Source organism: Schistocerca gregaria, chromosome 1 (genome assembly GCF_023897955.1).
Source record: "Schistocerca gregaria isolate iqSchGreg1 chromosome 1, iqSchGreg1.2, whole genome shotgun sequence".
NCBI classification, from domain to species: domain Eukaryota; kingdom Metazoa; phylum Arthropoda; class Insecta; order Orthoptera; family Acrididae; genus Schistocerca; species Schistocerca gregaria.
Window position 1 is genome coordinate 992,958,776 of NC_064920.1, and position 18,279 is coordinate 992,977,054.

General features: G+C 38.7%; 2 protein-coding genes across 2 annotated transcripts in view; both read left to right on the top strand.

Annotated features, from left to right (window-relative positions):
- LOC126284287 (uncharacterized) overlaps positions 1-8,555 on the top strand; it is a 194,889-nt gene extending 186,334 nt beyond the window's left edge. Inside the window, exons 8-9 of the mRNA XM_049983153.1 lie at positions 8,330-8,449; positions 8,547-8,555. Of these exons, the coding sequence (XP_049839110.1) occupies positions 8,330-8,449; positions 8,547-8,555 (129 nt within the window). The remainder of the gene's footprint in view (positions 1-8,329; positions 8,450-8,546) is intronic.
- A 739-nt stretch (positions 8,556-9,294) lies between these two features.
- LOC126284362 (uncharacterized) overlaps positions 9,295-18,279 on the top strand; it is a 166,266-nt gene continuing 157,281 nt past the window's right edge. Inside the window, exon 1 of the mRNA XM_049983275.1 lies at positions 9,295-9,339. Within this exon, the coding sequence (XP_049839232.1) occupies positions 9,295-9,339 (45 nt within the window). The remainder of the gene's footprint in view (positions 9,340-18,279) is intronic.

The following is an 18,279-nucleotide window of genomic DNA, read 5'->3' on the forward strand; positions in this document are numbered from 1 at the left end:
ATGACCCAGATACAAAGCAACAATTGTCCCAGTGGAAGAGCTTGGGCTCTCCAAGACCCAAAAAAGCGAGATAGGTGAAGAGCAAAGTGAAGAGCATGATCATCATTTCCTTTGATTCCAAAAAAATTGTGCACAAAGAATTTGTCCCACCCAACCAAACCGTGAATTCTGTGTACTACTATGATGTTTCGTGATGGCTCTGTGAAAACGTGCAGGGACGGTGGCCTGAACTTTGGCGTCAAGGTAACTAGCTGCTGCATCACGACAATGCACCCTGCCACACGTCCTTGCTCACCAGGACCTTTTTGGCAAGAAACAACATGGCGGTTGTACCCCACCCACTGTACTTGTCAGATTTGGCCTCTTACGACTTCAAGCTATTCTCAAAACTGAAACTCAAGTTGAAAGGCTGTTGGTTGGACACTAGAGATCATTCAAGAAGCATCGCTGGTGGTAATAAACATCCTCAAAGAACCCGACTTCCAGAAAATGTTTGAGCAGTGGCAGAAGCACTGGGACTGGTGTGTACATGCAGATGGGAACTACTTTGAGGGTTATGGTGACTATTTGTCCAAAGGTATGGTTTTCAACAGATGGCAGCACCAGTCCTGAAAATTTTGAATAGCTCCTCGTAAAACAAGAAATAATTACTGACATGTCCCACAAAATATATATATATATATATATATATATATATATATATATATATATATATATATATATATATATATATATATATATATATATATATATATATGTTAATGGAAAAAGTAACACCTGTAGACTGTAAACAAGGACAACATGCAGATGACTTACAAAACCTTAGTGAAGAATATTCTCAAATTCAGGAGACTCAATCCCAAGTGGATGCGTCGGTAAAAAAAAGGTGACAAACACAGTCAGCAAGCTGCAAGATGTGTGAAAGAACCTTCCTACAAAAATACACAAATTGAGTCTAAGAGTAGACCAGTTAAGTTTAGAATCAGAATTTGCCAGAAAACAGAGAGATAAGTTTTGTGCTGATGTAAAGGAAATAACTGAAAAAGCTGAGGCCCGGAATCTGGATAAGGTCAGCACCCTTGCTGTAAAGGTAGTGTCAGAGTGTTCAAAATTTATGTAGAAACCGTAGAAGAAGCTCTAAAAGAGAAAGAAAGTCAACTTCTAGCTAAAACACATTAGGATTTAAAGGAAGCAGAGGAAACTTTATGAGACAGTGTTGCTAAACTACTGACATTCCAGAACAACTTATGACAGAAAACAAACCTATGCTTTTGGAGAAGTTAGATACTTTCTCTGTTTACCCGCAATATGGGGTTAGCCTGTTGAAGGAAAACAGCAAAGGTTGCACAATGCAACCACACTTGCCGGCAGTTGCACCTGTCGAGCAAGCGCAGTTGCATGCGCTATGTAAGTGAACATAAACATACCTGCCACTGACTGCATAGTGCGTTTGTCAACATTACTTAGGCATTGACAGTTCCCATTATTTACTTTTGACAGGAAAAGAACATACCCTGTAGTCTTTATCAGAGCATTTTGTAATGTTTTACCTTGTACCTGGACCAAGGCCCAGTAAATTAGATTTGTTGTTGGATAAACACAGGATGACATCCTGCTATGGGCTACAGACATGGTGGAATCTTGCCACTATTATGAACGGTTTGAGAGAGCATTTCTGGATAAGTATTGGTCTGAGGCCATACAAGAGCGGCTCAGACATGAAGTATTCAACCCAGCGCCATTCAATAGCAAGTATGGAAGCTTAAGGGGATATTTTGAAAAATATTTGAATTAAACTAGATACTGGATGAACGTGGTATCTCAAGTAGATGTGCTGAAAAATTTAAAGAGCCATCTTCCTGCCCACATTAGGGAAAAACTCGTTACAATCCCAGAACACGACACTGAATACTTTCTGTCTGTACTGGACTCAATAGATTTGATGTACAAAGAGAGACTAGTACAACCCAAGCGTGTTAATACGCCAATAGCACCACATAGATTTACAGACCAACAAGTTAACAATGAATTCATAGGACAACATAGAGGACAACTTTACGTCATACAAACCTATGGTAATGGTTACGGTAATCACAACGGCAATGGAGAAAGCTGTAAATTCAAAGGCAGATATAAAAGAAATGGGCAAAGATTTAGCAAAAACAACTATAATGGGTGAATAGTGTATGGCCAGCAAGTTCAATATGTACGGACACAAGTTACTGGCAAATGCAAAACAATAACAGACAACCGAATAAGCCACAGACAGATGAATTTGGCCAGCAACATAACACATATATATGGCGAATAATGTGCAGAGGCCGAGATAATTTCAGTTGAGAGACTCACAGGATATTAATTGGCGTAATCAAACACCAACAGTCTACATAGTAGAAGTTCTGCCTTACCCAGAGACCGATGCCACTACGATGCCAGAATACTTAAACTGGTCATGGTAGGCCCCCACTCTGTGACCCTGGAGTAGAGTGGGGCACGAGCTTGATCAGATATGATCAAGGTAGGTATACCTTCCAAGTTGTATATATTGTAGTGATTCAAGAATTTCTGTGTACATTCTGGAACCACTCAGCCTTCTACTGTCTCGAACACATGATATTCTAGATACAAGTGTGGGATGGTAAAATCCTTCCCACTGCACATCACATGTTCACGTGTGCAGGTCTAAAATCAGTCATGAGAAGAAAGTAGACATGGCGGTCGAACATCGCCTACAAGTACCTGTTAGTGAGTGGGTAAAGAAGAACCATGGAATCTATATGGAGCTCTGTGCTTATTGTGTCATTGACAATTGTTATGTGAAACAAGAACAATGGAAAAAGTACTCTTGTAAACTCTTGACTCAGACTTGGTAGAGACAAGACATATTTTCTGATTCATTTTAAGAAAGTCATGGTAGTCAAGCCAACTTTATTTTAACTGTAACTCATTTTGTTTCTAATGTTTGATGATACGAGGTACTTACAGAAAGTTACATATGTATGTTGAAAGTGGGAATTATATTGTGCATGAAAGTCAAATATATCGTTAACTGACAAAAAGGAAAGTTTGTATGTCTACTCATTTCATAAGTAGAAATAGGCTAGCGCTATTTGATGGAGAAGAAGGCAAGAGATTTTCTAGCAGCCAACTATCCCGCAAAGAAGAGGGGCTGCAAAATTCCAAGAAAGTCACCACATAAAGAAGTGGAATCTGGTTTGGGGTAATAAATCAGTATAACCCACACCCATACTCACACTTTAAGTCATCAGAACATTAGAATTGTAAAATAATATTAGATTTTGGATGCTGGAAAACCACGTTCCAGAACTTATGTTGTTAGTTGATAAGGAAATGTTTGTGTTTTTTTTTCTTATATGTCATATGTGTAAATGATAGAGTGAGTGCATGTAACGAGGAAGAAGTTTACTTTTATGTTTCTAGAGATAACAATATGTTAAACACAACACTTCTCCTTGCATGTAGCCAAGTTGTAAATGTATAGACGAACCTGTGAAACACATGGTAGCGTGCAATGCACTACACTACTTGCCGCAACATTAGTGGTAACAGAACGACACAGTGCATGCGCATTGGGGAGAAAGCTAGTCAACAAACCGCAAACATGTGCATAACAGACACAGCTGAAAGTGTTGGAGCACCCAAAGCAAATAAACCCTATGTGCTACAGCCTGCACTAGTATTTTTGAAGCCTAGTGCATAAAAAGGGACGTAGAAAATTAATGGAGAATCTATACTATAACTATGACTATCTACACAATGCACACAAACAAAGAAAAGCTAAGGGGTTATATACATGGAAAGGGATCCTAAACTATGAGATATCTACTGAAGTTATGCTACTCTATACATTATACCTATATATTACAAATTTAAGCATTGAAAGAGTGTGCACCAATTACAATTGAGGGACCAGAAAACTCTTGCTGCAGGTAAACAAGCTAGTACAATATAAGTCGCAAACTAAATAAGAGGTCGCACAACATTTATAATACACACTATCTTTCAGATTTGTAAGGTAAGTAGAGATGCTCCCATGACATTAAATGAGTTTGTGATACCATGACTGCACACTGAAGTAAATGAGCACATGGTTGATTATATGAAAGAGGTATTAGTGACCATTGAGCCAGTGTACACTTATCTGTGAAGATTTAGTTTTAAGTTAGTATTAAATACTTTCTTCCAGGGAATGATGCATTGACACGTCCTAAAGTGGAGAAAGATAAATGCTTGCCAAGTGGTAAGTACCAAATGAACATAAGAAAGGACTGCACTGCAAGTAAATATAGTTGCAAGTTTATGTTATGTATGAATGTGATAGTGTGAAAATATGTGTAGAATAAAACAGTTGTGCATATATGATGCTGAACAAGGAGTCGAAACTTAACTACTGTGAGTGTCGTCTACCCTGTGAAAGCATTCAACAGCTGATTTACATTGAAATTTTTATGCACGTTTGTTACGAGTAGGCGTCAAATGAAAAACTTAAATTTTTTAAAAAATATTATTTATTGTGCAGAAGTGGTACACATTAATTCCTTTAGAAAAAAATTCTTTTGGTTGTCCACACAACCACTCCTGCATCATGTGGAGTTCCTCTTTATCAGAGCGGAACTTCTATCCTCTCATTGAGTGGTCCAAACATATGGAAATCACTTGGGGCAAGGTATGGTGAGTATGGTGGATGAGAAAGACACTCAAAATGCAGGTCTGTGATTGTTTCAACTGTTGTACAAGCAGTGTGGGGCCTTGCATTGTCATGTTGCAAAAGGACACTTGCTCACAGCAATCCATGTCACTTTGATTTGATTGCAGGCCGCAGATGGTTTTTTAGGAGATCTGTGTGTGATGCACTGGTGACAGTCGTCCCTCTAGATATGTAATGCTCCAAAAATGACACCTTTTTCGTCCCAAAAGAGAGTCAGCATAACCTTCCCTGCTGATGGTTCTGTTTGAAACTTCTTTGGTTTTGGTGATGAGGAATGGTGCCATTCCTTGATCACTCTCTTAATTTCTGGTTTGTGAACCCATGTTTCGCCCCCAGCAACGATTCTTGCAAGGAAGCCATCACCTTCTTGTTCAAAGCACCGAAGAAGTACTTCACAAGGATCAACACGTCGTTCTCTCATTTCGGGAGTCACCTGCCATGGCACCCATCTTGCAGACACTTTGTGGAACTGGAGCACATCATGCACAGTGTGGTGTGCTGACCCATGACTAATCTGTAAACATGCTGCAATGTCATTCAGTGTCACTCACCGGTTTTCCTTCACTATGGCTTCAACTGCTGCAATGTTCTGTGGAGTCACAACTCATTGTGCCTGACCTGGACAAAGAGCATCTTCCACAGAAGTCACACCATTTGCGAACTTTCTACTCCATTCATAGACTTGCTGCTGTGACAAACATGCATCTCCGTCCTGAACTTTCATTCGTCGACGAATTTCAATAGGTTTCACACATTCACGATGCAAAACCTGAATAACAGGATGCTGTTCTTTCCTGGTGCAAGTCGCAAGTGGGGTGGCCATCTTTATACTGATACTGTGACGGTATGTGTGCATCTGCACTATGCTGCCACCTACAGACCATTCTGCAGGCAGTTTGTAGCCCGCTTACCAACTTACAGGATAATGGCGTGATATTTTGATTTGTTATTACAAATTTAAGGTTTTCATTTGACTCACCCTCATATTTATGTAAATACAGGTTTACACTCATTGTACGTAACATGTCGTATTGGCGATAGAACTCTGTATACCTGATCATGTGAAATGGTTATCATTTATACAGGATGTTTCAAAATGACCGGTATATTTGAAACGGCAATAAAAACTAAACGAGCAGTGATAGAAATACACCGTCTGTTGCAATATGCTTGGGACAACAACATTTTCAGGCGGACAAACTTTCGAAATTACAGTAGTTACAATTTTCAACAACAGATGGCGCTGCAAGTGATGTGAAAGATATAGAAGACAACGCAGTCTGTGGGTGCGCCATTCTGTACGTCGTGTTTCTGCTGTAAGCGTGTGCTGTTCACAACGTGGAAGTGTGCTGTGGACAACATGGTTTATTCCTTAGAACAGAGGATTTTTCTGGTGTTGGAATTCCATCTGTTTGAAAAATTTCAACGGACTGGGAACGTGACGGATGAACGTGCTGGAAAGGTAGGGCGACCGCGTACGGCAACCACAGACTGTGTTTTATTGGAAGGACACTTAGAAAATGTAACAGATCTACTAAGGAGATTTCCTACACTACGCTTGTCTGTCCTCTTTTAGAATACTGTTGCACAGTGTGGGATCCTTACCAGATAGGACTGACAGAGTACAATGAAAAAGTTCAAAGAAGAGCAGCACATTTTGTATTATCATGAAATATGGGAGAGAGTGTTATGGTAATGATACAGTATTTGGGCTGGAAATCATTTAAAAAAAGGCATTTTTTGTTGCAACGGAATCGTCTCACGAAATTCCAATCACCAACTTACTCCTCCGGATGTGAAAATATTTTGTTGACACTGACCTACATGGGGAGAAACGATCACCACGGTAAAATAAAGGAATTCAGAGCTTGTATGGAAAGGTGTAGTGTTTGTTCTTTCCATGCGCTATACAAGATTTGAATAATAGAGAATTGTGAAGGTGGTTCAGTGAACCCTCTGCCAGGCACTTAAATGTGATTTGCAGAGGATCTATGTTGATGTAGATATGGTGCTTCTGGAAACACCAAACATTTTAGGTATGTTGGTTGCAGAACCACCCAACATAAGAGCACCAACAATTTTCCCCACTTTAAAATTCACTTAGCTCTGACATAATGCACTCACAACTACACATAATACTATCCTGACCATGACTGACATTTGCAATGTATTGAGGACATTGCACACGTGCTGCTTACGGTCAAACACAAAAGCACAGCCTGCTGTCTTGGCTCACATATGCATTTGTGCTGAAGTCTGCATTTCTCATGGTGTTTCTATATTTTTGTCCACTTCCTATATGTAGTAATGTAAGACAGTTGGAATAGTAATGCACATGAGATAACCTGAATATGACTTGTTGGGTACTTTGTATACTGTTTAATAATAATTCTAGTGGCTCATGTTTTTGTTAAATTTTTCACACAAAAATAAGTGTTTCTAGTAATAATGGTCTTTCCCTTAAATAAGCCTAAATTTTTATTGAAGATCTCTGTGGGACTATTATAATTATATTAGTTATATTATACTGGGATGCTGAAAAGTACGATATACTATTGATGAAAAAATGAATGAAATATCACACTGATTTATGAAAACTATTGACAATGCCAACATTTACTGTCAGTTTCACTATTCACAATCACATTCCACTCAAGAAAGACAATGTAAACAATTATATAACACTTTCAGGACCAACATCAGTTAATCTAAAACATATTTTAAAAAGAAACAAAAAGATTAAATAAAGCAGCACATTCACCATCATGTAAGCAAAGGGAATCATTCGTTTATGCAGTACAATAAATAAAACTTAATAAAGCAGATTTGTTATTATAAGGCAATATCTTTATTAGGTTGGAAATTTAAAATATGCACTTTGTAGCATTTCAGTGAAGTAAATCAGCAGGAAATTATTAATGTAGTTATTAACTTTGGAAGAATGAGCTAGATTCATTGATGACAGGTTGCATGAGCATGACATGCAGTTGTGAAGAAACCTTTGCTACACACAACAATGTTCTGACCACGACTGCCGAAGAGAATTTCAGTCGAGAGCCTCACTAACAAGGTGTCACAATGTTTTTCTGAATATCAGTATGACTTGGTGGCTGAATGGAAAAGCACTAGACTACAGATCCATATGTCTTGAGCTACAACCCCAGTTGGTCCTACAATTTTTATTTTTAATTTATCACTTCTTTCACCTTTGGAAATTTTCATCAGTGTGAAAAATGCCTGTTGTACTATGGTTCAGAGTCTATGTTAAACTGTATTGCCCCTATAGCTGGACAAGTAAGGTAGTTCAGTGTTCAGAGGAAGGCAATGGCATACCACATTCATTTGGAGCATGCCTAGTAAAAGCATTGTGGTGTTCAAACCAATGACAGTTTTACTTAGTAGCAGAATAACAGTAACTTCAGAGTTAGCCAAATATTGTGATTTAATAAAATGTGGTGAATGTTTTGTAACTCTCTAGCAAACCTCTGCTAATTTGTCAATTCATTTCATTCTTTCTCTGTATTGCTTAAATTTATTTTACTGTAAAAAGCACAGCTGTATTCAACTAACAAATTTTGTTTTTGTTATTCTTTGTTTCAGATCCTATCAGCAATGTGTCCTGAACACATTGTTTCACTTTTCAGGCCCCTTTTTGATAATATTGAGTGTGTTGAAGGAAAAATTGTTTTCCAAGGAGAAATTGTTTCCCTGTTTGTTGAGGTACAAAGAAAATATTTAAATTATATAACATTGTATAAGAATTTATTTTTGAATAAAACAGAGTGAACTTTAAAACATTGCTAATGCTTTTCCACAGTCTGGCTGATTGCTTCCAGCCATTGCTGAGAAAAAACATTCAAACACGTTACTAAAATAGTTCTGCTAGAGCTCCCTCTTTTTAAGCTCTCTATTCTTTCATTCACTTCTGTCCATTGCTGCTGGGTTTCTTGATCTCTGACAGTGACGGAGGTGACCTACTGACAGGATGTAATGTGCATTCTGCATTGTGCCAGTGTTTGAGCACTGTCAAACTTTTTGGGAATACTCATCATATTCATTACTTCTACAGGAAACACACAGCTGTATTCAATATATTGATTAACTGAATGGTGCAGTCTCTGTTGAAATCAACTGTGAATAAAATTGAATGAGAAGAAGTAACACACTCACCTGTAGATGATTGTTGCATGCCAGATAGACACACACTTCTTTTGAGATATTGCATTTTCTGTGGTTCAAGTGCACTCTCCTACATTCAGTGATAAAACACATCCACATTCAGCATCATAGTTTGTTTATGAACTGTTGTGTGGTTTAAAAAATGTGGCAGCCACATGGAGAGGGAGAAAAGTAGCTCTCAACTTACCAAGCAAAATGAGGACTGAAAATGTGACAAGAAAGGAAGAGGGTGTGAAATGGTGGGGAAAATGTAGAAAAAAAAAGAGATATCAAAATTTTACCAGGGGAGGAGTGATGTAGGAAACAACAAGAGATGTAAAGTGTGGTTAAGGGTATGGAGATGGGTATATAAGGAGAGTAGAGCTTCAGTCCTGGCAAATATGAAAATGGAGGATATGTTAGAAGCACATTTCCAGTCTATTCAGTCCAGAGTAACTGGTTCTAGGATCATGGATAAAAATGACATGGATGTGGACAGATGGAAGGGAATGGAACTAGGAAGGTCTTTCTCAGAAAATTACTCCAGGGTGATTGTGAGAGTGAGGGAAAGTTTCTGCTTAACGTAGTCCAGAAGAGCCGGTGCTGGAGAGGAGCAGCTGAATGGTATGGGTATGGAAAGAGCTAACACTGTCATTGATGTTGTCGTGTGCAGCATGTTCAGCAATTAGGTGTTGGCAGTTAGCCACAGTTTTATGGTGGTCATTCCTGTGGGTAAAGAGCTGATGTGTTGTGAAATTTCCTGACAATTTAAATTTTGTGTCATCCTGTATTCCCAACCAAAAATTTGCCTTTTTCTGACAGCAATCTTACCAAGTGGGCTTCTATGTGCAATTCACAACTCACTCTCATATCTTCAACTCTATATTCATGCCCACATTCAAAAATTCACTGAAATACTCTTGATACAGTGCTGGACTAGTAGTTCTGAAGGAAAAGACATCACTTGGAAACAGCCTAGCCAAAGACTAGGGAATGTTTTGAATTTAAACCACTCTCTCTGCAAGATTATGTGCACTGGTTTAAATCCTCCTGACTGAGTAAAACTGTGTGCTAGACTGGGTCTCAAGTTCAGCACCTTGTCTTTCATCATGGAAAATTCCTTTACTGACTGATCTATTCAGGTTTGATTTACATCCTGCTCTCATGGTATCAATCTTGCTACTGGACTTAAACTATCCTTTCTCCCAGGGGAATAGTTCTAGTGCAGCAAGACGAATCAGAAAACTTTTGTAATGTTTGGATTATAGGAGAAATATATTGACAGAACTTAATCTTTGAGATCAGAGTGTAAGATATTCCAGGATGATGCAGTCTGTAAAATAGTTCCCCGTGAAAAGCAAAGTTCTGGTCTCAAGTCCCAGTCTAGCACACAGTTTTAAACTGTAAGGAATTTTCAAAATAAACACAATCATTGCTACATTGTGAATTCTAGGGTATTGTATGCAACCAGACAGTTTTGTCAGTGATGCTTTTGTGAAGAATACATGGAAACATGTCAGAAGGAAAAAAAATAGTAAACTGTATAATATTTGAAACTCCAGAATGATATTTACACAACATTTAAAACAACACACCAGCAACAATATACATACAGTTCATGGATTTATTTAATTTTTAAGTGTTAAAAATGGTTAACGAAAGAGGGTGATGTAATCCAAGGCCTACTGATAGAAATGTCTTATCATTTACCAGTCTGTTTTGGGAGAAACAAGAGAAAGACAAATAATGATGGCTTTATCAGATGAACAAGCTTGTATTATATCTTCTGTATATAAACAGATTTTGTAATTGCAAATATCTTTTACTGATTTACAATTTTTATAAATAAACTGAATGTATACACATATGAACAGTATTGCCTACCATTCACTGAATGAATTCTGCAGTTCCTTTTAAGCAAATTTATTTTGTTAATCTTAAGTATCATTAGCAAATATGTGTATCTTGATGATAGAATTCTCAGTTTGTTAAATTGCTTTCTTGACTGGGGGAGGGGACCATTGATAAGATGCCTCCTCTATAGGCCCAAAAAGACCTATATGATGTTACAAGTGGCCTAGGACCAGTAAAGAGACTCTGCAGTGGTACTTATTCTAGCAATACTACGACTGCCTGGCAAGTAATATTACTTTTGAAATCTAAGAATCTTGGCAGGAGTCCCATTGAAACTTAATGGTATAAAAATGTAAATTCTAACAGTTGGATGGTATCACATAGATAAATGAAGATCCTATCTACAAACAAAAAGAATGTGTAGATGAATTAGTTATTGACATCAGGTACATAATGAGTCAAAAAATTCCCAGTTTCATCATTCTATGTAATTTGGCAGTCCAGTGTTATCGCATTAGATCCTAATTCTTAAATGATCATCTGTTTATACAAATCTGCTGTGCATCTAAGATTTGGCTATGCTGCACTCAGCTGTAAAGATCATACTTCTTTCAGAAATTGTGACCAACCAGTTCAATAGGAAATTAAGGATGCACAACTGTGTCAACATATGTTAACTGTCCCAATAAATATCAAGTTTGGAAAAGAGAGAGTACAGTCTACACATAAGATGTTAAAGTTCATTAAATTAAACCTACAAAATATGTAAAATACATTAAAGCCAAGAAGTTACTTAATTTCATGAAGCCTCCATCATCCATAACCTCATCTGCATCATTTGTAAAACATCCCACTGTTGAGGTTAATGCTTCAGTATCAATAGAAGCAGGAAATGCCATTGACAACATTCATTTGTGGTGCAGAACATGCCAAGCTGCTCACTGCAGTAGGCTTACATTTTCCTGAAAGTCCTCTTTATGTGTCTGTCAGTAGAGATGGTACATAGCCTTACATACAGATGATGCCACATGGCAAGGCTATTACAAATATAATCTACTCCTGTTTCAGATGCATCCACAGCAAATTTTTGAGACTATTATTGGAGGCAGTCTGTCCCTGGGGGAGTGAACTATATTGCTCTGCAGTGAGGGACAGGGAAGATTCGCACAAAAGATACAAGAGCAATCTGTCTGCAGAGAATCTTGCAAACTTGCAATTAGCAAGAGTAAACTCCTAGTGGGCAATTACATAGAACAAAAAGGGATCATGTCATGAGTGTCTGAACTCCATGAACCAATCAAAACCTTTCACTGCAATATGGAAACCAGTAAGGAATAGCTCAGAGAAAAGGTTGTGCATTAGTTTCCATATGGGGAAGTTGAGTCCTAAAAATCATGCCAGTGGATGTATTTTCATGATAAATCTGTTGTAAGTCTTCTCCTTCAACGAAACAGATTTTATTAAGTGTTACTTACTTACATTCAAATCACAGAAAGTAAAAATACAACAAAAAAAATTACTTTGAGAGGTGGATGCCTCATTGTCATTATACTTCTCTGAATATATGTTGCAAATTCACACATTCATGTTTTAGAACACTGTTTGTAGGTTCAAATGGAGAACACTCTGATATGAACCATGCTCTCAGTGCACTTGTATGCTATTGGTTCATTCACTGGAAATACAATTGTTGGCTGAATGATGGTTGAAGACAGTACCACATTGGCAGACAGACAAGTCTGTAGACCATGCACTCAGATGATCCCAAATAACTTTTTACAATCATTCTGCTGTGCTGTCATCATACTTTAAATTCTTATGTATTTTATCAAGAGATGCTTTTCTATTTTGACCACTCATGCAATTTTTCTTCATCGTGATATGATTCATAACATCAGACTTTCCGCTGTGTCCTACTAAAAAGTTTCTTTTGTGAAACATACATTTTAAAGTTTTTTTCACTGCCATTGATAAAAGTAAGCTCACTTTTTATTTTGATGTTAAAATTACACTTTCATTTTGGCATGGTGAAACAGTGAACATGAATCGGTCCTAACAACAGTGCAGAACATTAACAAAAAATAACCAAAGATTTTAGTAAATTTAATAAGTGGCACTTCCTAATGTATATACTTATGCTGTGCCACTAAATTGTAAATCAAACATCCTGTAGCATAAAATACTTCAGCCATGCAGAGTCACAAAAAAGCAGAACATTGAACATACCAAGCGAGGTGGCACAGCGGTTAGTGCACAGGACTCATATCCAGGAGGACAACAGTCCTGTAATTTCCCTAAATGGCTTCAGGCAAATGCCTGGATGTTTACTTTGAAAGGGCACAGCCAATTTCCGTCCCCATCCTCTCCTAAATCGAACTTGTGCACCATCTCTAATGACCTCATTATCAGCAGGACGTTCAACACCAATCTCCTCCTCCATTTGAGTATCACCAAACAACTTTTGGGACAGTGGAACTCGGAGAAAAATGGGACTGTCCTGGGTAAAATGGGATGAATGGACACCCCAGGAAACAAAGCCAGGCCAAAAATATTTTCCAAGGGGATTTCTGGTACTGCACTGACAGGAAGTGCACACTCCACTGCAAAGTGAAAATCTCATTCTGGAAATCTTCTACATTACCCCATTAGAAAGATCTTACTGAACATCATGAAGAGGTGAGCAAATAAATCCATCGTATGTTGAAGAACAATCAGTACAACTGATCAGACTGCAAAAATTTCATTAAGGCTGGATGGAAAAACTGTTTTGGTACTGTGTGTAATTCCTGTCTGCTGAATTTGATGCCACTCCACTGCCACCAGGACTGCTGATATTTATACAATTTCACCATCAGATGGCCAAGGGTGTGCTACATTTGCCAATTTAGATGAAAATTGTGATATTTCAGTCTGTGGAAATGGTAGCATAAGCTTCTTGAGAAATCTCAGCTGCCCTAGTGATACACTAAACCTCAGCTAATGCAGTATCTGACTGCAAGTGCACTTGAGCCCACACTTCATTCCCTGATGCTAATCTAATCACCACATCATGTATTGTGATGCTGTGCATGATACTCTACAAGAACATGATAACAAGCATTTTCTAACCAGGTTTTGTAGATCTGTAACCCATGATGTATAATTGGCTGATGCAGCCTTATGATGATGAAGGAACTCCAAACAAGTGGCCCCTACAAGCATTTTTCTAACAAAATTTTCAAGTAAAACTGAGTGATTAGTGATGAAAGACAGCTCTTTTGGGTCAGATAAAGGAACCATTTTTGGGTTTGTAGCTAAAAGAAAGATTGGTTGTAGCTGAAAGCACTTACAGTAACTTGCCTGGAAATGAAGTGCAAAATGGTGATACACTTCTCAGTCTACTTGAGTTCATTGGATGTCTGGAAAGCCAGGATTGTCAAAAGGCATTGCATCTGTTCTGGATCGTTCAGAGTCTGTATGAGCTTGGGCTGCTGCTCCAGCTGTTGTTTCTGGAACCTGAAAAACTGCTGGTCCATTCTGGTCAAAACAGCAACATGGCCAGACAAGTCAGCACAAGATGGATTGTAGCTCCAAAAAATTTATTTTACCACAATTGGAAGGCTTCTTCTTCACAACAAATACTTTATTAAGACAACATGTTTACAGTTAAATCACAGGAAGTAATAGTTCGCGACTTTTCTGGAAGTACAGAAATCTAGATTCTGGAGGCGAATACCTCTTCATCAAACAGTACTCTGATAGTTTGTTGGATAAATCACACATCTGTACTAGAGAACAATGTTTGTAGGTTCAGTTGGGAAATATTCAGATATGAACTATGCTCTTGATGCACTCAGATGCTGTCAGTTTATTCACTTAAAACACAATGATCAGTTGAATGATGCACAAAAACAGTCCCATATTAGGCAGGCAAGCAAGCCTGTGTGATAGCCAAACATTGTCAGTAGGTAACAACTGAGTCCAGATCACACTACAGGTGAAAATCACGTAGTGTAGAAAATCATGTAGTTAACGGTCATTGTCAATAGGTAAACCAAATATCATGCTGTAGACATTGACTAGTTGACAAATGAGGTCATGGCAGTCCACAGCAGACCTCTCATCTTCCACAGGTGATTTGCCATGAGACCTGGCACTGGCAGATATTTTCTTTCATGCCATGCCTTGAGACTTTGCTGGACATGTACATAATTGATATACTAATACAAAGATATGCCTGGCAGAATTACAACACTGTCATCTTCTGTAAGTTCAGTTCCTGGTTTTCAGGCTTACCAAAGCAAGGGAGAGGGGAAGATATAATTTAAATTCCTACAATGGTGGAGCCTATAATTTCCATTTTCAGTCAGGAATTGTGCTTTAATGCCTGCACGATTGGACACTGTGTAGTGTGATTGTGGTAGGCTAACAGTGTCAGCATCTAGATGGCCCACCACTCCTGGACCTGGTCAGCAGAGGCTGGGTGTGGGAGGGCTACTCTGATGCCAAAACGTGCTACTGAAACATCATTAACAAAGTAAACATGTATTGTTCAGAGATACACAGTCGTATTCATGGGCTACTTGCAGTGGTGGTGGAGCAGAAGTGGCACATGTTATGCCGCAGTGTGATAATGCCAGGGATTGGTGTGCTGTCTCGACTGTGGCGGCAGAGGCAGCAGGAGAATCAGCACCCAGCAACATCATGTGCTCACTGGCCCTGCCAAACAGGCTTTGTTGTTCATACTCCCCATAATCACTAGCAATTAGGGGAGGTAGGTAAGCTGTAGTGTATGTGGTCATGCTGAAATACCCTGCAGCCTGCCAACAGGAGAATGTCCAGGAGCATCAAAGGCTGTGCACAGGAACAGAGTGGGTGGTGGCAGTGCCACACCCTCACAATGATGGACGATATCTGCACCCTTGACTCACTGGTTAGGCCATCAGAAGGCACTCTGGATGATGGAAGTTGCAGCTCCTCATCAGTTCTTGACTTGGATGGTGGCACTGCTGCTCACAGTGGCTATGTTCCCCAGGTAGGACTTGCTGCTCCATCAAAGATATTAAATGGCTTTATAAGCAGCAGATAGATTGTCATAGGTCCAGCCCTCAGGCTGAATGGCTGTGAACTGTGTAGGTCCTAAAATTTTTGATAAAATTTGAATTAATGGTCAATATTCTGACCCTTCAAAAGAATTGATGATTCCTTTTCTTAATCTAAAACAGTACTGGGTACACCATTGTAACTCTTGTAGTGTTACTTATAGCAGTTTGTAGGAAAGATATGAGAGCAGATGATCACTTCCTTATAGTGTCTAGAAAACTCATAAGTTGCTCCCTGTCAGTTTAGATAAGATCATTTCACACTTCAAATTGTAATCGTATTGCAGGTGACCACACAGGAAACATTCATAGGTGAGCAGTATTTAATAACAGTTTTTTTCAATACTGAAAAGGCAGATGAGGACTCAATATCACTTGTCAACTACATGAATGCTCATCTCGTCATATGTTTGCAGTACTCCCTTACTGATGCAGTTTATATACAGTGTTGGGATATAACATTACCATCCGTATATGATGTAGTATTGAACTTAGTTTCTGAATCTGATGATAGTCTAATTTTAACTTAATGTACCTCAATCACGAAAATTCTAGCTTTCACAGCAATATTATAATAAAATATCATTTTTTTCTTATGTTTTAAAATGATTGCTTGAAAAAGTCAAGAATAATTAATGATGCAATGATTTTCTTTTATTGCACTTATTAAAGTAGCTATGGCCTGTAGTTTGGTAAATCTTAACTGATCATGAAAGAAAAAAAAATTCCCTTCCAAAAGCATTAGTTAGGAATAATATCAAATTTCATACAATTAAAATGATTGCAGGGTCTAATGGATATGATAACTGAATTACAGTCAGAGACAAAGCGGCACTTGAAAATATTGCAAGCCAAACAGTAAGCCTCTGTATGTAAATAATTCACCTTGATCAAAAGCAAACACTCTGACTATAACTTTCAATGAAGAGAGTTGTAAAAGGATGTGGTCTATAACCAGGAAAATATTTTTAAGATTTTAAAAAAATGTAAAACAGTTAACACATAAGCTCACATTCCAGTTGATACAGAAAGAGAAATTAGTAGATCAGGCAATCTCACATCCCAGCAACAGTAGTGGCAACACCAGTAGCCTTTTTTAATACTGGTACATGTATATATAATCAAAGAGTTTTTATATTGTTATTTACTGTAGAGTACGTAGATCACAACATTTCACAGATACTGACACAAAGTAACATTAAATCTTATTCATATTATACATAGTCAGATTATATGTACCGTTCATGAAATGCGGAGAAAGTCTTCTAAGTCTGGCTGAGATGCCACAAGAATGCACTCTCCAATATGTTTCCTTAAATTAATGATATTCCACAGGGTAGCATTTTAAGTGTGACGTCATTTGTAACTGGCCTATTCCTCATTGCTTTGCCTACATAAACAGTCGACACATGTATTGTGCACATCTCCTCCTATCCCCAATTGAAAATTAATTGAAAATGATGGTGATTTGGGAGATGTTAGACACACACACACACACACACACACACACACACACACACACACACACACACACACACACACACACACACATTCATGTTGTTTTATGTATATACTGGCCTTTTCACAACAGCTTTACTTGCTTATTTGTTTAACACACATATTGCACACATCTGCTCCTCCATCTCTACCTCTTCATTCCTTGACCTCTCACCACCTCATCTTCCCACCTCTGTGCATTGCCTACACTCCTGTCACTTAGTCGATCTCCTCTGACCCTATCTCTGACCATATCTTCCTCCTCCCTCCTTCTGTCCTTATCCTCCTTTCCCACTCTCAGTACATTTCTTCCTCCCCATCTTCCTTTGCCACAAGCCCCACTATCCATCTACATCTTCCACCTGCTCCCTGCGTTTCTCCCTCTTGACCACCCTCTGTCCATCTGTTTCTGACCATTTCCTTAACCATCTCCTCCTCTACTTCTGTCCATTGCCCCCTCTCTTTCTATGACCACCATACCCCATCTCTCTCTTCCTCATCTATCTGTCTGTGCCTCAACTCCCTCCCTCTGTCCAACATCTCCTCTCCTCTGTATGTACCTCTCCCCCTGCCACTATTCTTCTTATCTGTCAATCTCCTTCTGCCTCCACTCTTCCTATTTCTCCATCACCTACTCTCCCCTCTCTCCATCTTCAGTGCTTTTCTGCTTATCTCATCTGCCCCTGTGTCTTAATCCGCCTCCTCCTGCTCCCACACTCCCCATGTGTCCATCTTCTCCTGCCCACTCTCTCCTTATCATCACTGTGTGTGTGTGTGTGTGTGTGTGTGTGTGTGTGTGTGTGTTTGTGTGTGTGTGGGTGGGTGGGTGGGTGCTCATCTCTTTCATCGCTATCTTGTCTTAATGTCCATCTGCCCCCCCCCTCCCCCCTCTATCTATGTTCTCTTCTCCAACTCCCTAGGTCCATTTTACCCTGCCTCTGCCCATCTGTTTCTATTTTC